General features: G+C 44.4%; 2 protein-coding genes across 4 annotated transcripts in view; both read right to left on the reverse strand.

Moving 5' to 3' along the window:
* Positions 1–3,301, reverse strand: part of CPNE1 (copine 1) — a 44,735-nt gene extending 41,434 nt beyond the window's left edge. The window contains exons 1-2 of one of the 3 annotated variants that reach the window (XM_075166159.1): positions 3,190–3,225; positions 255–305 (exon numbers count right to left, since the gene is read on the reverse strand). The gene's annotated coding sequence lies outside the window, so the exon portion shown is untranslated. Of the gene's footprint in view, positions 1–254; positions 306–2,828; positions 2,906–3,189 lie in introns of those variants that run through there. The other 2 variants (XM_075166158.1, XM_075166161.1) reach the window with 2 other exon arrangements.
* A 4,013-nt stretch (positions 3,302–7,314) lies between these two features.
* Positions 7,315–20,880, reverse strand: NFS1 (NFS1 cysteine desulfurase). The gene is made up of 13 exons (XM_075166174.1): positions 20,764–20,880; positions 20,553–20,620; positions 19,599–19,715; positions 18,909–18,992; positions 18,080–18,232; positions 16,953–17,046; positions 14,804–14,938; positions 13,232–13,389; positions 11,693–11,798; positions 11,435–11,516; positions 9,970–10,053; positions 9,754–9,843; positions 7,315–9,123 (listed from the first exon to the last, which is right to left on the reverse strand). Exons 1-13 carry the CDS (start codon positions 20,858–20,860, stop codon positions 9,060–9,062), a joined length of 1,332 nt encoding a protein of 443 aa, XP_075022275.1. The 5' UTR covers positions 20,861–20,880; the 3' UTR covers positions 7,315–9,059.
* Between the last annotated feature and the right edge of the window lie 32 nt (positions 20,881–20,912).

A 20,912-nucleotide genomic window follows, 5' to 3' on the forward strand; every position in this document is an offset into this window, starting at 1 on the left:
AAAATAACTGGGAGAGTGTTCCAGACTACCACATGCTGATGAAACAACAAAACATTAGTTTGGCAGAAAATTCTGCTTACAAGAACAACATTGCCAGAACCACCATCTCCAGTGGGAGTCAAAGTAAAGAGACTAGCTATAGATTATTTGACCCAAATGTTTTGATACCAATTCACAGATTCCAAAAGCTTCAAATATTTCTTAAGATATATTCTATATGCATATAAAGTAGTCTTCAATTCAAAGGCTCTTACCTGCAAAGACAGATGTTTTTTTCTTAACAAGTAGCAGAAGCCAAGCCAATCCTGTGGGCAACCAATTAAAACCAACTTTTAGACTGCAATAAAGAATAAATGGAGGCAAAAATCAATGCAGGCAACACAACAGCAGTAACAGTCCACAAAGAACTGTATACACAGAAAGTTCAAACCTGCGACCACAAGGCACTGCGACATACAACAACCACAAGAGTAAGAGTGCATTTTCTAATACGTTATCCCTGTATGACTTGTCAGTAATTGCACTGCACAGTTTTTGTATGGCTTCAAGACTTGAATATGCCTTCCGCAAAGAATATAAAAAGAACCAAAAAACATTCAAAGAATCTTTCAAATTTTCCCATCACCAATAGGTGGACAAATCATTCTTTCAGAGGCAAAAACCAAGAATTAAATACTTGAAAACCCTGAATTTTAACAAACCCTTGCTCCACCAATAATGATATTCCTTCCTCCAACTGCACATCTTCTTACTTGAACAAAGCAGCATAAGCCGCACCTCAGAAAACCTCTCTATAGCTGCACGCGAAGAATTCTTCAGGAGTCACACAAACTGGTGAAACTAAGTGACATTTCACAGCCACCTCTAGGCAGTCACCTCTACAGAGCACAGAGTAAGAACTCCCCACTGAGACACTGTATTTTCAATTGTAATCTGTCATTTCATTATCCAAATCCTGATCAAATGCCCATTTTTTTCATCCCTGTATAAAAACTGTCTTCCTGGGATTACAACTCAACAAGAGCACCAAACATTTTAAGTGGCAACATAAGTATTTTGTATTTAAAGAAGGGATGGAAAACCCTTGCTCTTTCATTGCTTCATAGACCATCTCATACTAAAATTGTGACTCTTTGGGAAACTCTCCAGGAATGAATCACACTAAGAACAAATAACTGCCGCCTCCACACACAACCCAAACAAGCCGTTTTCAGTTAAAAGGATCATTACTGAAGTTAACTTAGAGAAAGAAGTACTACCAAACCATCCACAAACTCCCTAACAGAGGGAATTAAAACAGATATTCACAGATCTTCAAGGACATTAACAGCAGACTTACAAGTGAGAAAGATACAACTACGTTCTTTAGACTTATATTAAAATGGCAAATGCATTTAGGAAAAGAACTTTTTTTATTATTATTAGACTTTAAGAGAAACACGCAATCCTATATTAGGATTCAACCATATACTTTCATATCTAGCAGTGTCAAACAGTAGTTTACAATGCAGGAAAGAATGTAATCACCTGAAAAACAGTTTAATGCAAAAACACACCTGCTTCAATAAGCAGATAAATCTTTCATGCACAAGGAACTTTCCATTTGGAAGAAAAACCCATATAATTTGATATATTTCCAGTATAGCAACCACAGCATTGCTTATGTTCCTCTTCACAACACTGAAAACAAGCCGAAGATTTGCAGTGGACTAAGACAACATGCTATAATATGAAACAACATAAACAAAACCAAGCAGCATTCTTCAAAAAAGGTGCAAAACTCCACTCTACTATGTTTAACCTTTCCATCAAACACCATCTACTTCTGTTTGCAAGTCTCAATTCTCTCAACTTTAAAGAAAACCATCTATCACTCCCGCAGGTAAAGACATCCTTTCCAACCAACCCGATGCGCAAGAGCGTATTAACTAGACAAACATCGACTAGGGCACGGGTGCTCCCACACACCGCTGACACCACACCTCTGAGACTTCATGGGAGAGACTCTCCACAACATCCTGTCAGCTATACAGAAAGAACCACCATCCACTGGACACAAAACAGCCAATGAAATAACCTTAACAGGAGTCCACCAAGGAAACAACCTGCCGATTTTTCTGCCTAACCCCAGCAGATCGAGGTGGGTAAGAAAATCACTAAGAATGTGTAAGTTTAAGAGTGAGTAAAACCAGAGCCAAGAGTTTTTTCGAAAGCAACCTCAGACAGACTCCCGGTGTACTTCTAGGAGCCACTTCAACACTAGGTTGTTTTTGGTGGTTTGGTTTTTTTACGGAGCTGATTTTTATTACTAGAGAAGAGCGTTATGTTACTGCACGGCAACCTCGCTGGTGTTTACAGGGTAACCCCGACGAGCGGCGGCAGCGCCGCAGGCACCAGGGACCTCCTTCCCCACAAAGTGCAGAGCGTTTGCCTCGCTTCGTCCCCCGGGGCCGGGCCAGGAGCAGCCGCCGGCGCCCCGCGGAGCCCCCCCGGGACGAACCACGCCGGGACCGGCCCCGCACCGCTTCCTCCCGCGCCGAAGGGGCGAGGCGCCGACAATGGGACCACGCCGCCGCGCCCGCCTAGGGCGCGCAACTCCCGCGCCCTGCCGCTCACCCGCAGCTCGGGGCCCGCCAGGCGCCGCTCCCGCCCGCTCCCGGGCTGCGCGACCCCCGGGCCCGCCAGGCGCCGCCCGCAACCGCCCAGCCCCGGCCCCGGCCGCCGCCGGCGGAGCCCCCGTGCTCCGGCCCCGCCGCCGCCCGCAAGGTTACTCCGCCGCCCCCGCCTGTCGGGCCCTCGGCGCCTGCGCTCGGCCCGCACATACTCACCTGCCCGCGCCGGCCGCGCAGCTCCGCGGGCCGCCGGGCGCGGGCGGAGGCGCGGCGAGAGGGAGGGAGGGAGGAAAGGAGCGGGCGAGGGACGGCCCGGGCCTCCCAGCCTCAGCGTGCCAGGCCGCGGCGAGGCGGAAGCGGCCCCCGCTCGGCGCCCCGGGCCCCCGGGAGGCACCGCCCGCCCCAGCCCGGCCCGGCCCGGCCCTTTGTGCGCGGGGACGCGTGCCAGCCGCGCCGCGCCCGGCCTCCCTCCCCTCGCCTCGCCTCGCCACGCCGCGCCGCGCCGCGGGCCCGCAGCGCGGGCCAGGGCAGGCGGCCCGGCCTGGCCCGGCCCGGCCGGGCGCCGCCGCGCTCTTACCGAGGGATCTGTACGGGAAAAAGGGTTAGAACGGAGCCGAACCGCCCCGGGCCCCGCTCCGCGCCGAGGCCAGCGCCACCGACCGCGCAGCGCCACAAAATGGCCGCCTCGATGCGGCGCCGCCACCCGCCGCCAGAGAGGGGCGGGGCCTGGGCCTGGCGGCCCGAGGAGGGCGGGGCCCGCCAGTGCGCGCAGGGGCAGACGGCGCACGCGCCGCGCGGCGGGTCGCGCCTCATCTCACCGCGGGGGGCCGGGTGGGCGCGGGGGGGGCGTCCTTTGCCCCCCGGTCGGCACGCGCGCCTTTCGTAGGGCAAGAGGGCAGCCAGAAGGCTGGAAAGAGCAGCGTCGGACCCACGGTACGAGATCCGTACAGTTGCCTCCGGTACAGTAGTAATGCGGTGGTAGCGTGACACTGTTTGTGGAACTCGGTGATGGTGTAGCCGAGGGTTATTGCTGAGGAAACGGGGACTGGAAAAGAGGCGTCGAACTTGCAGCGAACAAAAGAACCCTGGGGAGAGCGGTTGTTTCTGACTTCTCCACTTGGGACCGCGTTGCAGGATTAAAACGAAAGTCAAATCACCCTGGGTCGGTGCCCCTTTTGAGTGTAACTGCCCTGTGCTATGTTTGTCCTTTGCTTGACTAAATACACGTGCAATACAAATAACTAGACAGTGTCCTGAGCTGAAGAACAGCTAGACACCTCTCAGGAGGTGTCACTGCACTTCAGTGGACATGGGTACTGCAGCAGCATCCATTTTCAACAGAAAAAACCCTGCATAGTCTGCTGCAAGAAACAAACAAAAAAAAAATCAATTTGGGAGTTCAACAACTCAGTTAACTTAGTTGTTTTTCACCACTTAACAGAAACCAGGGCCAAAATGCGTGACGGGTGTGTTGTGCTGAGGCAATCGGATCAGGCCTGGGGTTGCTCAGTGCCACAATAACCCCCACTCCATGATTTGTTTCCCTGTATATCCCCTCTTTCTACTCGCAAATTCTCCTCTACCACCCTCATCCCCTCCCATAAACAGCCCACACTTGTTTACCTTCTCCCTGTTATCCCTGGTTTTACAGATTTTGTACTCTATTTGGTATTTATGATAATGACTGCCCTGAAAATTTATCAGTTCTGTCAGGCTAACACCTCCTTTTTGTCTTGCTAGGTGTGCCATCTGCACACATCTCCCTGATGGCTGTAGGCAGTATCCAGTAATTGGTCTTTTTATAGCATTAGTGACACTAGGCACGGTTAGCTGTCAGCATGCACCCCTCAACACGACCGAGAGAAGCAGGCCATTGGAGTCACCAGAGGTACCCACAGCCAGGTTTGCTGGACCCCTGAAGAGCTGCTTGCCCAAGGTACGCGAGGGGCAGCAGGGCACCTGCAGCTCAGGGCCTTGCTCTGCAGCACTTCCCGAGCTGCACCAGCCACCCTGCAGCAGGGAGAAGCTGTAGGATAACAAAGGGCAGCGCTGGAGTATCCCAGCTCAGAAGAAAATTAAGACTTTTCAGCTTTTGTGCAATGTGATGAGTCACCACATTGCTTTTTGTTGCTAAAATAAAGTCTGGTGGAGGGACTTGGGATGTTTACTATGTGGACCAGCCAAAAAAACAGGACCAAACTACATAATCCTCAGTTGGCCTCTAGACTGTGTCTGTACTGACTCCACAAAGGTGCACTGGAGAGCAAGTCTGGATGCCCTGGACAGCTGCTGCAGACCTGCACCTCAAGCATTCTGATCTGTGCTGCAGCTCAGCTGGAGCAAGGTCTGGAACAGATGCCTGTGACACAGATTACCTCCACAGCTCTCCAGCTGTCTTCTCAGCCATACCCAAATTTTCATAGGGAGAGAATATTTAGTTCACTCAAGATTAACAGAAGCAGATTTGTTTGTAGAGTGGATGAGAGGGAACAAAATCCTGGACTAGTAGTAGGAGCATGCCAAGTGACTAAGGGTACCAAAAAGGAGTTGGCAGCATGATGCAGTTAGGTACCAACAGTAGGGTGAAAAGTGTCTCTGGAAAGCAGAACACTGGTAGGCAGAAAGTTAAGAGACAGGGATCATTGGTAGCAATGTCCAGTATGCTCCCCTGTAACATGCATGTGGTGGAAGGCAGGCAAAGAAAAATGGTGTTAGAAAAGAATGGGATTTGCCTTGGTACTAGGAAATTGAGAACACTAATTTATCTGTCTCCTCCACCTAAAACTGAAGTAGGGTGTTAGGTACGCAACTAGGGAAAAAAAAATGTACACAGCACATTTTAAAGTAAAGCTTGAGGGAACCTGCACCCATTGTGCCGATTCCACATCTGAAATAAAAATGTCTTCCTCCTTGCATTATACTTTTGCTACACCATTAGGCTGGAAACATTACCCCAAATCCCAGGCTCCTTGCTTCTCCAGCACCCTAGAGATACCATTCTGTAAACACAATCTCTGATCTTATTCCTTCATCAAGGATGTGGTTTGAATGAATGAACCCAGTTTACTAAATGATTCGTACTACTTTGCATTTTCCTTTCTGATCACTACGTGTCAACTGCAAGACTTAATTGTTTCCAGATCATTTAGAAAAATGTTCAACAGAAATAACCCTCAGCGACGCCTCCCAGAAATACTCTCCTATACTTAAAATCTGTCAGTCAGCTATGATGTGCCTTATTGATCCTTTTTAAAACTAAATTAAACACCTTTTTTTGTTTTACTACGCCTACTCAGCACAAAACCACTTTGATTGCTCATTAGTATGAGCTTTTCTTCTCATAAGAGCATCTTGTACCAGCCTTTTTTTATTGCTCTGTTTCGGATGGATATGAGGAACATCAGCTGTCAGGATGCTCAGTTCTCCCAAGCACTCAGCTTGTCCATTTTAAAAACTGGCATTTGCTTTCTTCCAGTGCAGGACCTTACTCAACATCCTGAAATTTAATTGAAACTGTCTTCAGAGGAGAAGAGATCTCTTAGGCCAACTTTTGGGGACTCAGCTTTGGGAAACTGTATCATTTCAAAGCACGGGGCATACATGTTGTTAGCAGAAACAATTTGACTAAAAACAGTCGGACCGTGACTGAAGTCACACCAGACAGACAGAGAACAGCAAGCCGATCAATCAGGCAGATACAAGATCGAAGATAAGAGGCAGTATTTTGTTGGGAGCAATAGGGTTTATGTTAAATTTGTCATTTTAAAAAATCCCCAATAAGTTTATGGCTAGCTGTATAACATTGTCAAAAAATCTGTTCACTGACCCTCTTCCTCTCCGTCTCCTCAAGTCCAGAACAGGTAACTGTCTAATTCTGTATTATCCTTCCTGAAGAAATATTCAATAATTTTTGTAGTTAGGTGATATGCTCTATCAGCGCTTCGAAACACTTTTTTGCTCCACTTGTGTATTACCTAACCATTTTGCACTACTGGAAGTTTATTTTATTCCTGTGTGTCACACTGTTCAATTTTTATGACACTTGCAAAATGGTGACACTAAATTCTCACCTTCCTGGTATCCTCACCCTGTATTATTAATTTAATGCCCTGCAGACAGCTCCAATTAAAAACCCCACAAAACCCCACAGCTCCCTCCCTTCTGAGAATATTTGTAAATATTCTCCTCCCAAAGAAATTTACTTTCCCATACAAAAAGCTTTAACTGCATTCAGCAATCTACAACTAGACATTCATCCTTGGCATTACATATTTCTGTCATGGGGAAAAGTATCTCCACTATAAATTTTTCCTCATCTTGTCCTATAAGCACTTTCAAACAAACATTTGGTAACAGTGTGAATGAGTTGCCCAAACCTTTACATGTAGAATTTATATTTTAAATCTTAGCACATAAGAGGTGCTCAGAATCTTCAAGATTTGGGGCTCCCTTTTCTCAAAATAATCACAATTTAAGCTATTTGAGTTAAAAATAAATTAGCTCAGATCAGGCACTGAGTTTGAGAAGACTGACTCATCAAAAGTCAAATGTCAACTTGATGACAGAAAGAGCTTCCACCAGTGTTCACAGAAAAATTAGTTTATCTTTCTCTGTTCTCTAACGAAAGGCTGCAATTTAACAATTTACCGATTGTGCTGCATAGTTCAGCCAGAAAGGTGGATCCGAAAAGACTGAAAGTAGCCAAGTTTAAGTCGTATCTATATTTTTTATCATCCATGAAACACAAAGAACAATTTCATAAACATATAATTCTAAAACATGCTGGGAAGGTGTTATTACATGCTTAATCCAAAAAACATATATGGCCCAAGGATAAAACATAGTACATACAACACCTCCAAAACCTATTTATGCATACAGTAGTTTTAAAAATGTTGTAACGAAATATAAGGTGCCAGCCCTACAACATTAAAACTGCTAAAGCAAATAATTTCAAATAGAACAACTGAGGATTAGCTTTGCAGATTACAAATACCAAATCTGTCCTTGGTAACAAAAAAAAAGAACAAGCTTCTGTAACACAATCCGCCTTGTGAGACTTAGCTCCAGCTTTTACATTACATGGTTCATCCTCGAGGTAGATACCATCCAGAACTGAAGACGTACTGTCTATAGGATATATTAAATTCAGCAGCTAATCATCCATCAATCAACAAAACTAATTTGAGAGCTGTCTGCTTATGCAATTGAAACAAAGGCACTTCGTAATACGGGGTTAAGTTTCCTACTGGAAAGAGTAACAAAGGTAAGAAAGGAGAAACACTGATATGAATTAATCTCATCAATGCCTTTTTAACAGACACTTTCCCCCAGAATTTGCAGGGAACAGATTCCCATGCAAGCCTCTAGTCAGACAGCAGTACAGTCTGTCAGCAGAGAAAACTCCAGAGCCTCATGTTCTGATCTCCAGACAAAACATCCAGGCTCAACTGGGCAAGACTCCCTAAAGTGACAGAAGCCAACAGCCCACAGGCAAACTCTGAGTAACAGCAAAGGACTCATCACAATGGAAGAAAAAAAACCCAAAACAACAAAAAACCCAGACTGCATTAAGACATTGCACTTTATCTGCTCTCCCCACCACCTCCACCACTAATGTTCCAACTAAACTGGTACTGCAACTGAAGCTGACATATTCTGCCTACCCCCCTCCTCCAGTCATTCAAGTTTTTTTTCCTTACTTAGAAAAAAATTGCATGGAAAAAACACAATGGAGGGGACAGCAAAGTGCATCATCACTGTATCATAAACTCTGTAATGCAGAAGGATGTTTTGGATTAATGCACACTGGTCTGTAGAAGCATCACCCAAAAAAAGATAAAACCAAGGAAAAAGAGCCAAAAATACTCAGTTTTAGAAAAAAAATTGTTCTTAACTGCACTTAACTGTACAACTTAACTGTGAAGGCACATAGCCACGCCGAGGCATCCTTTTCCTCTAGAAATGCCAAGCTTTTTCCCATCCGAGAATTTCTCGCAGTACAATGCATTTCAGCAGCACAAAAACAGCTGCTGTTGCTGGATGCCCTCCTCAAACAGAAAGAACAGGAGGCCTGGCAATAGGTCTGTGCTGCAAACGGAACAGCTACACGGGATGTTTTGCACTGAGAAGCAACAAGCTCTCACCAGGATTCCACTGGCCCAGGAGTAACACACTGATTTAATTTTCTTATTAGAAAATAAATTATGTTTCAGCATACATTTCTGTGTGTCAATATAAATGCAATGGGTGTTACATCATCCTGACTTTCTCCAGGATAAAGACTAGTTTCATTTTTGGCTTCTTAGACTTTGTGATCAGAAAAGGTAGTTTTCCAGTCGAATTGCAAGTGTCAAAAAACAGAAGTGCTGCGTAATTTGTTCAGGAATGTACAGAAAATGCATTTTAATCCACATCCATATGTAGTCCATGGATAGCGATGTTTTCTCAGTGCTGAGTCCACTTAATGCTTTTGAGATCAATTCCATCCTGCACCATCTCCCAGAGGGGGCTGTAAAGGAAGGAGAAAAATGAGGGCTATCTAAAATGCACAGGACAACATCAATAACCAAACAGACAATTTCATCAACTACGCAAGAAATTAGGAGATACCTATCTTCCCCTTCTGGAGGTCAGTGAGCTTCAGACGATCAGTCCTCAATTGTGTTCTCAGCCCAAAATACAAGAGGTGAGAGGGCAGGTGCTCCACCTCATTTCCTGCTCCCACTTTAGGCATAAAGTACTCGTGTCTCTTGGAGACTGACCCCTTGCATTTGACACTGTCCAGATGAGTCAGGAGTCTTTCAGTTTCACCAAAATAAAACAACTTATCCATCCATAAACTCAGTAATACCATCAATGGCTTAGAAACTTCTAGGTACTGCCCTATGTGCTTGCCCTACTCGTATTCTTTCCCTGATAAAGGCAGGATCTGGGAGAAGGTTTGTTATCAAGTTTTTTTCCTTGAAAATTTGTCACTACTGTTAAGATCAGGCCCATTACCCATTCTGGCTACACTGCTTGCTTATATACAGAGACACCACCAGATTTTTGAAGCAAACAATTACTTTCAACTAAATCCAACTCTTTAAATTATTATCATACTTAAGAAGTCTTTACGTTCAATAAGAAGATAGCTCACCTCATTTCCCTCAGCCTCTTAACATGCTGTATGCACTTCTGCACTGTATAATCTACTTCTTCCTCTGTAGTGAAACGACCAATGCCAAATCTAAACCAAAAGAAAACCAGTAAGGGCTAGAATAACATGCATATGGAGGGGTGAAACAAATCCACCACCTACTTTTAGCAGAAAAGAAAAGTATTTGGAAGCATTAGGGAAGACCACTCCATGCACCTTATAGATGAGTGAGCCAAGTCTTCATCTGTTCCGATTGCCCGCAAAACATAGGAAGGCTCCAGAGAAGCAGATGTGCAAGCACTGGGGAAAGAGAAGGTAGGCAAATTTCAAACTTTTGTTCATGTGCAGATGCTACACTGAAGGAACACTTCACTAATCCCCTCCAACAAAGAACAGGTCACTTAAAGACATTTCATATTACTATGACTCTTTACAACAACCTCTATCAGCTGCCCCAGCCTCTTAGAAACCACCGGTGAATACAAGCAAGAAGAGTGGTATTTCTGCTGCTGAAGAAAAAGAATGGAAGGGGCAGGCATTAGAGAGGAATGAGGATAATACGTTAGGACCACGAGGTAAGAGGAGAGGACACAGATAACGCAGTAAGAATAAACACAATGCCAAACAGAAGCAGCAGGAATGCAGACTAAGAGGTAGCTGAAGTGAAGGCCATGAGAAAAAGACAAAGGAGAAGACAGAACTAGCCAGAGAAGGTAACATACCAAGAGGAACATTAAAAAAGAAAAAGACTTCACAAGCTGCTGTTCGGCAGCAGAACAAATAAATGAAAAACAGTGTACAGAGGAATCCAGAGCAAGATGATCTAGTTATAGTCATCAGGAGAGAGAACTTCCATCTTGAAGCAGTAGGCAAAACTGGTTACATGTTGTTACTCAATTTTTACAGGTAGCAGCATGCAGCACAAAGCAGAGCCTCGGAAGAGATTTGCAAATTACAGAAGTGTTCAGCTTCAGAGACAGTCATGTGGAGACTTGTTCTTCCTGTTCATAGTGCCAACATATTTCTAATTAAGATATGCTGACCGCTTTGTTCTCAAAGGTGAGGAAAGGAGAGCATCTTTACACTCCAGTAACTTCATCATGAACATCAAGTTTGTCTTAGTAACAGAAATGTTACTTATCACTCCTGTAGAGTCAACAGAGCTCCATAAAAGTGTATTCAATTTTCTTTCTGCTTCTGCATTAAACACAGGCACTATGAGCTAATTTAATTCAGGTATTTGTTCAGCCTCGCTAGATTCTAGTTACGATCTGCCACTTGTGTGAAATCCTGCTCAGGACAGAAGCTGCTCAAATGATGGTAGCCTTTAGAACGAAAGTGTCACCAGCAATTACAAGCCAAGGGTACTCAGATCACAGGTAACCAGTCTGCAAGGCTGGCAGGTAGGAATTTCTAGGTTGGCTTTTCTGGTTTTGTTTGGCATTTTGGGGGTGCTGTTTGGTTTTTTTTTTGCTTTCAGGATGAGTAAATTTGACCTTCATTTGAAATGTGCCACTTCAGAGAAACACTATCTTAGAACGCAATCAATGCCAGGCTGACTCATTAACCGAATACGCAAATACCCGGCACAGAAGAGACGACTCTTTAGTTTGTACCTCCATTAGCAGATGTTATTTTCTCTCCAAAATATACCGCTATCCTCCCCACATATTCCACATACCTTCCTGAAGACAGAGCCACGTCTTTCAGAGCCATCAGAAGACTCTCTCCTTCCACATATGCAAAAGATAAATTGATGCATCCTATTTACAAATAAATGAAATAGAAAAAAAAACTTCCATCAACTGAAATCTAGGGCAAATCCTACTCCACATGGCAGTACTTGCACAATGTGTAGCTAAAGTGCATTATTAAGTCATGGCCATTAACACTGAGGAGCCAGACGGTTCTAACGGGCTCAGGATTTTGTTAATGTTACCTGGATAGCGATGCTTTCTATCTCCATTCATAACCACATCAGGAACTTCACTCATTATTTTTGTAACCAGTCGTTCTGCCAGTTGTGAGATTCGCTTATGGTCATACTAGCAAAGAAACCAGAAAAGAGATCAAAATAATAAACAGGGTACAGTTTGGCCTCACTCAAACTGCTTTGTGTCACCAGCCATGAGAAGACTGAAGTAGCTGGGTTTGGTTAGACTAGAGGAAGAACACATCTGAAACTTAAAAAGAAACTGTCAAACTTAGCCTATTCTAGAGACTGTTTTAAAAGTGAATTACCAGTTTGGTCATAGCTAGCTCAGCCTCCAAACCTTTCAGAAAGATCTATATATACAAGCTGCCAAATTGGCTTTCGTAAAAGCACCGAGTCTTTGTGTTTATAGACAAGTTAGGTAATGCATAAGATGACACATTTTGCAACACAAGAAAGGGCATCTATTATGGTAAGTGCCCCTTATTTCCCTAAGAGCTCTCAAACTGTACTACATAAAGACATGAACTAGTAAATTACTGTGAACTCAGCTTTTACAACACATAACCTACACAATGAGAACTGCTCATGTGCAGTGGCTCATTCTAGACTAAAAAATGAGGTCACTTACACTAAAAAAGCAGTAAGGTATTGTATCAGCCCTGGTGCACGGAAACAGCCAGACGCACACATGCAATTCATGCTTGTTTACACGCTTGAAAAAGCTTTAGAAGAAAACAAGGCTATCTCAAATATTCCTTGGTTTAGAAACATCAAAACTTTGCCAGGCAAGGAAGAGAATCCAGATCTGAGGCTCGTGGAGAATTCAGGCTCTGCAGGCTCTCCAGCCTCTAACAAGGCTTCCATAACCACCCAGCTCAGACGGCAGAGCTCTGCCTGTCTCCCAGGAAGAAGCTTGATCCTATGTGTACAGATATCTGGCTTATGCATTCCACTGGCACTATATTAAAGGATTTTTACATTCCAGCTGTAAGGAATGCATTGGTGCCCACAAACAGATATAGCAGCACACAGAGGCTCAGATACCAGACCCAGCAAATAAACTTTACCGTCCAAGCTAGGGGAAAAAAAAAAAAAGCTCTTAGTTGCAAAGCTGCAGTAAACTTGAACTTATATACATTTAATAGGTATGATAATGGACTAGGAAGTCTTATTTTTTTCAATATACATTACATAAACATGATTTATTGCATTTCAGAGATGCTACTAATACATGTGTGCAGAACGGAGAGATGAGTACAAGCAATTAAAGCCGTATTTCACTAAAACTGTCAACTGTAAACCTGCTGTAGAAACCAACGATTCAAACCACTTCAAGAAAAAAGAACTTAAGAAAAGCTGAAAATCAACTTCCAATTACCCAAAAACATCCTTGAAGATCTCAAAACATTTACTTAATGTTACAACATGAGAATCAAATTTAATTCAGGCACATGGACACAAAAAGACTTAAGGAATCTAAGCCCTCACTGGCCCCGTTATATTATTTTCTGGAATCCAGGACAAATAGCTTCTCCCACATACCTCCATCTCTTGCTGTGCCACTTCACACGCTGCCCCCAGGCCCACTGCTAAAGGAGTGGGCACAGTCCCAGACCGCAGTCCTCTCTCCTGGCCTCCCCCACTTTGCAGGGGTTCTAGCCTGACACGTGGTCGACGGCGAACATAGATAGCACCAACCCCTTGAAAAGAAGAAAAGCTGTTTTAGTATACACCCACACTTCTGAAATAACGAAAAGGGACTCCAAGGTTTGGAAACATTCCTTATTTCCACAGCAAACACATATTTGGACACTTCATGGGAGAAAAATGTAGTGAACACATACAGAAGCACAGTATTTTCTAGGAAATGGTGTTTGTTCCCACCGTTCATGTTCCTCTTCATTCAGGCTCCCAGAGCTTCAGCCATGGGAGAAGCTCCGTTTCTCCCAGCATGCTTCAGCCACTGAAGGACTCGGTACTTCCCTTACTTCTCACAATTCTGTGCACAGCTGAAGTTCATCCCTTTGCACTGAAGTTTTGATGTGCAGGTATTTCATTCATTCATGTTCCCTTACTGACTTCCAACTGAAAGCTCTAGAAGAACTCCTTTCCCAGGCCAGCACCAGTCCCAGGAGTCCTCCCCCTTTCTTCTAATTACGGAGACTCATCAGTGGCACCAATTTCCAACGGGCAGATTAGATGAGCCAGTTTTGACAGCCAGCCAATTTCACTCTCTAGTCTCCTCACCTAGAAACTTGACTTCCATGTTTTCATGTGCCTTGGCATATCTAACAAGTGACTGTCACCACAGGAAGAATGGTTGCAACTTCTGGTCATAGTAAGTTGTGAAAATTTATGTCTGTCACCTGCCCAAAGTTATTGGTTGAAAATTTAGTCCTCGTCCAGAGATATGTCTTCAGCTCTCAGGAGAGCTTGTACAGAAAAAGATGACATATTGAAAAAATAATAATTTTGCCTTTTGTTTCTGAGTAGCACATAGAATACAGCAAACCTGATTTATGTCTTTCTACATCCAGTGTTACAAACTAAATGGACTGTGACAGTGATAATAGCTGAACTTCTACTATTTGGGAGTCAACTAGAAAATCCATAGCCGGATTTTAAACCCCATTCTGCAAAGAAGATGCACAAATGGGGTTGGGGGAAGAAGCCATTGGAAGTAGAAGACAACTAAAATCACTAAGAATTTAAACTTTCCAGTTACCCTTTGATCTCCTTGTTGCAAGTTACACTTGGGTCTAAACTTTGCCCTATAACCTATTTCAACCACTTCAGCATCAATGCTGCTTCACACCAAGCAGATGACTCCTGCAAAGCCACTCCTCCTAATGCTGCCACCATTGTAAGATACTGTTTCTTCCTTTGGTGAAGCCACCTCACAACCCACCATCACTGAAGATTCACTTACCGCAGCTCTAAGCCTAGCAGCAGTACCTGAACTACTCCAAAGTCAGTCCAATACCTGGATTAGAATAGTTTTCTACAGTTTAAGTAACAGTCACTATGACAGACAGGTTTGACTTCATACCTTGTGTAGTTACCTTAAGGTAGGCATGGAAACAACAATCTCTAGAAAAGCACTTCAGTAAGTACCTTTGGGCCCATAAATTTTATGGCCACTGATGCTCATTAGATCAATTTTCATGTTGTTGACATCCATAGGAATTTTACCAATTGCTTGTGCAGCATCTGTGTGGAAGAAAACCTTACGTGCACGGCAGATCTCACCTGTAATAAAAACACAAAAGCAAAAAAACCCACATTATCTCATCTAATCGTTATGATTCCAATGATTCCAACAATGAATCTAAAGCATTGGTTTATAGCAGGGATCAGTTCTGAGGTGACAAAGGAAGAAATGGGTGCTGTCATGTTTCTTTCACAGTAAAGTGTCTTAAGCTGCGTAGGAGCTATTCTAGGTGATGCCTAGCTGGGCACAGGTTTAGGCAGGTCAGCAGGTAAGACTACAGTGAATTTCTTCAGTTGAGAAGTTAAAAAGTCTTCTGCTGTTAAGAAGTGAGATTGTTTCCAAACCCACACCTACCAAGTTTAAGTACAAAGGGCTGCACGGGACATCCAACTTTCCCCACGGGGATGACTCCACAGCTGGACAAAATGAAAATTTTTTTTCTTGATTCTTTTTCTTCTCAACATCAGTCCAGTACAAGCTAGCCTTACTTTCAAGTTTATATTTGCCAAGTATTTTTATGCCATTTCCTCTATTATCCAAGTTTTGCAATACTCTGCTTCAAAACTTTTCTCAGAATTGTCACTAGTCCTCACACATGCTGATTATTCCCACCTAAAGTCATTCAAGCCTGTAATCAATGTTTTTGCATCCAGAGCTAAAATACACTCAGGAACAAAATAATGTAATGTAATGTAAAGTTCACGGGCAGTGAACTTAAATATTATTTATTTTTGTCATCAAAAAACTCACAAACCATCTTCCACAGAACCCGTACCTAGCACAGTTGCATCCCAGATCTTCTTTGCCCAACAAGTTCAGCATTATCTTTTATAGGAGAAGTTGTCCTCCTGCGGTCCAGCAAGAATGGCATTGCTACTGCTAATATCATGCCATAACCCTCCGCTAACAAGGCGTTAGGTTACCTCTGCAAGGCCCCAGTCCTGGCCTATTAGACCTGTTATCAAAGTGTTACGAGAACTTACTGTGGGAACCAGAGCTTGGTACCAGCTATCTCTGGCATTTAAGCATGGGACAACACTAACGGCCTTGACAATACAAGCACAGGAGGAAAATAGAGTCCTCAGGGCTATAAGCAACTCGCTGATGGTCAATTACTTGTCAATGAAGAAATATAACCTGAAGAGCCTTGAGGAAAATGCTGCTTTGAGCTTAATAAAGAAAAAAAAAATGCAGCAGCTATGCAAGAGGAAAATCAGCTGCACAACAGGATAAAATGCCTGCCACAGCCTGAGAAAACAATACCCTCCAGAACCATGCAGTATAAACTCCAGGGCAGAGACCAAAGCCTAAAAACTGTCTAAAAACTCAAACATCTTACGAAAGGACATCTTGAGTATGAGGGGGGCAGGGGAGGTGTTTTTTCACTGTCATGGGAAACATTATCAAGGAAAGACCATTGGATCCAGGGAGCTGCATATGTGGGCCACCTGCTCACCCCGCCTGCTCCAACAACCCTGGTTCTCCAGCTCTCCCTTCACCTGCTTTGAGGTCCCTGGCTCTCCATCTGTCTGCTCAGAGCCTGGCTCACCCTCTCCCTGCCTCCTGTTCCAGAAACCTGGCTCTGCAGCAGACATTTGACCTCCAAACCAATTGTTCATGACTGTATATGGCAATATTGGGGGCAAAGGGGTGTCTAAGTGTGGTGCCCACCATCCCCTCCTGCCCCAAATTCTGCACATTTCTCCTTTTGAGCACTACAAGCGCTCAATAAATCATTATAGTATGTAAACTCAATTTGGCCAGTTATTCTGTGCAATTTTTTCATCCATCATACAATTCAGAATGAAACTAGAAACACTGCAGCTGATCTGTACTACAAGGCTATAATTGCTGCAATACTCACTGCAAAAGTACTGAATTTCGTCCTCATTTCCCTTTTAAAATAAGTTTTTATTTGGGACAGCATTATTATTTATTCCTTAACTATACTACACGTCATCTTTTGCATCAGTAGCACTTGGCTATGAAAATATTAAGTAAAATGAAGAAGAAGCGACATTAGCTGGCCTCTGGAAGCCATGGTGTACTTACCAATGTCATGAATTGGCTGCTTTACTCCTATTTCATTATTCACAGTCATTACAGAAACTAAACTTGTATCTGGCTGGAATGCAGCCTCCAACTCCTGGTGAAATATGCAAACAGACAGAAGTTGTGACTAACAGCAGAAGCAAGATTTCTGTGCAGACCTTCAATTTGCTAGCAAATCTTAACCACCAGCCCCCTAACTAGCGCATTACCAACAAACCCCTTGGGTTCTGACAAACAGTCCTGGTGAGAGCACTAATCCACATGAACACGAAATTCCTGTAGGAAGAGGAGCGTGATCAATTGCATTTCTGCATATCCTAACCTGGTATGCACTGTGCCACCTGACTTCATTAAATCAAGTCAGAACAGGCTTGTTCTCCTATATTCCTCTGAACTATTTTCTTTAATGAATTAACCACCCACAAAACAGCTTAAGCCACATCTAGACAAAGTGAGGTTGGCTATAAAGGAGCTGCACTATATACAAGAAAGCATCATGCAAAGGAATCTGCCAGCAAAGTTCTCAGAGAACATGACTAACACTTCTGTGCCTGCAGGCTTGATCCCTCTACCCCATCACATACACACAACATCTCTCCAAGCCAGATGATGGGGCTAGAAATAAAACTGATGCTGTCCTGTATTACATGACACAAACGATGAAATAAGCATATATAACTTCTAAATCCCAGGACTGCGGCCAGTACACCCAGAAGGGTCAGTTCATGGTCAGCAATCAAGTATTGTAATTGCTGTGTCTGACGCCTTGAGTAGCTCCGGTCATGAAATTTCACCACTACTCCTGTACCAAAGCCAGCTCCATCCTAATCATGTACTGGGCTCTCTATAGGGTATTCAACAGCTCCACCTGCATGGGTATGAAGGACAGCAGGTGAACAGTGGGATGAGAGATGGATGTTTTGGTTGAGAAAAAGTCTAGAGCACCAGACAGAACAGAAACTCCTTCTCCAGCTGTGACGGAGATTTCACTGTGACTTTCATTCTACCTTGTGATACTTATCATCCTTTCCTCTTTATCATCAAGAGGACACAAGGTCCTCTCGAGCATCAATTTGAAGCAAAAACCTCTTCTATTTTCACTTTCTTTCTGTCAGTAAACAACCTACCTTCAAATCTATGAGCCCATTTTTTTTAACAGGTAGATACGTGACCCGAAAACCTTCTGTCTCCAAGGAACGGCAAGAATCCAACACGCACTTGTGCTCTGTTTGCGTAGTAATGATATGCTTTTTTCTGGATTTATAGAACCTTGCAACACCCTGTCAGGCACAATCCATGAACAAGAAATTTGCCGTTAGAACACTGAAGAAAGCAAGCTTTACACAAAATGACAGGAAACAAGAAATTACTACTTAGACATAATTCATTTGGATCTTCCCTGTTTGCCCCAAAGTCATGAATCTAAAAGGTACTGAACATGTAATTCACACTACATATTTCCATCAGCACTCATTTTTCAAAGCATCTCACTTTTCAAAAAGCCTGTGAAAATGTTAACTGATATAAGTTCTAGACACTATTAACAGAAATACTTTTTTAAAAACATTTGCAATGGAGTCATATACAATGAGAAGTCTGAACAACCACATACTAAAGGTTAAAACACTACCTAACCTTAGTCAGAAAAAAGTTTGTAATCAGAATCTCCACTATATTTCATGATAAAGATTTTAATTACGTAAGCAGAAGGATGTATTTGGTGCATGTAAGATAAGCATTGAGTATTATACTCTGTCCTTAAAATCATGTCGTGGGCACCAAAACACCCCGGTATTTCCTCCATGTATGTAGCAGAATACCACAAGGAGTAAATCCAGGCATGCAAATATTTGCTAACTAGGCCAACATATTAACATGTAAACTGTTGAAAGATGCATACAGTTCTTAAGAGCATAATTTTAACATAATAAATAACCATCAGTATAAACCTTTTACCTTAATTGCCATATTATTTGATTCTGTTGCACCACTGGTAAATATAATTTCCCTTGAATCAGCTCCTACTAAATCTGCAACTTGCTGTTTAAAAAGAAATACAAATTTGACTTGTTAAGATAAAATGCAAAACACATGCAAAATGTTTTCAAGAATACCCCCTTGAGCCTCAAAAGGATTACAGCTAGTACCTAACAAAGTTATGCTACAGGTGCAATAGTCTAAGTATCTGCATTAATACAAAATACATAAGGAATTCATAGTCATTAGCAGTAGTGATAGTAAGCATTAGCCTGTCATAAAAGAACATAAAAGTTAAGTAGTCAAAAACCCAGCATATATTACTTCAACAAAAAAATGACAAAGACCCATACCTAAGATTAGGAGAATGGTAAAATACGAAGTTAGCCCAATTACTGCAGCAGCACGCTTGTGACCTTGGGAAACCAAAAATCCTGAGGCACCTTTGCCTAAAGTATTGGTTTCTGCCATTTCAGTTGCTCTAATCTCACTATGTTTTCTTGCAATAAATCTGCTAAAGAATAGCTCAGCAAAGCGGAAGCTGCTAAATCCAGCCCACAGAGAACTAACTAACTACAACAGTTTTATCATTGTTTTTGATTTTCTTTCGACAACTGATTTTCCTCGCCAGCAGGAAATCACTTCAACTGTGGAGAGCCAAAGACTCACCCGCCTCGCCTTCTCCATGGCGGCCTCGCTCTCCCAGCCGTAGGCATGGGTCCTGGAGTGGGGGTTACCGTAGTAGGCCGTCAGGTACGGGAGCATGCTGTCCAGGACTCTGGGATCCTGTGGGACACAAACCACCCGACCTTAGAAACGGAGAAAGAAAAGCACCTCTGTCCCCTCTACACACACACCCTCCCTCTGCCCCAGGATTAGCAGCACTTCTGCTGCAGTGTCTAGGTTTAGCTCAGGCCAGATCTCGAAAACTTGAGGTTATTGCATGTTAGATACAACACAGTCTCCAGCAAGTACAAGCATCTGGCAATTATGTGCTGTGCCCTTCCACGTAACCTCGATCTGCATCAAGACGATCACAGAAGAACGGGATTTTCTGAGCAGAATAAATACAAGGCCTTAGAAAGTCAGGAAAAATTATACAGGTAAGTATTTTGGTTAAATGAATTTCTTGCTGCCCCTCAAAGCAATACCCATCCCTGCAGATTTCGGTGCAAGCTCTAATGCTGCTCTGCCACTGCTCCCACCCCGCAGCGCACCCGCAGAACACGAAGACAGGCAGCAAGCCTCTGCACACCCCGGGGTGCGGCGGAGAGTTGGCAGCGATGAGGCTGTCATAGCGAAGTTCAGAGGCCTTTTGGAGCATGACCTAGACTTCCCCTGTGCCCCAGATAAAAGCGTCTGTCGTTACAGGGAACTTTAAATGCTTTATCCACGGCCATCCCGCGGAGTGCAGGGAGAGCCTTGAACTCGGGAAACACGCGAGCGCTCCAGAAAAAACAGGGAAGAAGTTTATTTCCCGCTTTCCCCCTGTACTGCCTGTTCTTTGGGGGGAAACCGGTGGGTCCAGGGGGCGAGTCAGCGGCTGCAGCAGTACGGGCAGCCGGGGGGCTCTGACGCCGCGACCCGCGAGAGGCCGGGGACAGAGCGCAGCCCGGCCCTTACCAGCGGGGTGGTGGCCTGGACGTCCATGTAGAGCGGCCGCAGCGCGCCGCCTCCATCGCCGCTTCGCCCTGAGGGGAGGGAGGACGAGCCACCGTCAGGCGCCCGCGGGAGCGGCGGGACCGCGCGTCGCCGGCCGGGCCCGCCCGCGCCTCGGGCTCCGCCGCCGCCGCCCCCCGCCGGGGCAGCAGCTCTGCCCCCACCACCGCCTTACCCTGTGCCTGTGCCGGTGCCGGTCCCGGTGCGGCCGCCGAGAGCCGCCGGGGGCCGGGAGCCGCCCGCAGGGCCGCCAGGCGCCGCCACAGCAGCATGGCCGCGGCACTGAGCTGGGCGGGGCAAGGCGGCTGCCCACCCCTTCCGGTG

This window comes from Calonectris borealis, chromosome 17, assembly GCF_964195595.1.
Source record: "Calonectris borealis chromosome 17, bCalBor7.hap1.2, whole genome shotgun sequence".
Taxonomy (NCBI): Eukaryota; Metazoa; Chordata; class Aves; order Procellariiformes; family Procellariidae; genus Calonectris; species Calonectris borealis.

Excerpts from the sequence above, each read along its gene's own strand:
- NFS1 (XM_075166174.1), bottom strand. The coding sequence starts at position 20,860 with ATGCTGCTGTGGCGGCGCCTGGCGGCCCTGCGGGCGGCTCCCGGCCCC. Across the intron at positions 18,233-18,908 it reads CAAATAATATGGCAATTAAG|GGTGTTGCAAGGTTCTATAA; the intron begins GTAAAAGGTTTA and ends TGTGCCTGACAG. Across the intron at positions 9,844-9,969 it reads TTGGCTCACTCATCTATAAG|ATTTGGCATTGGTCGTTTCA; the intron begins GTGCATGGAGTG and ends CTTTTGGTTTAG.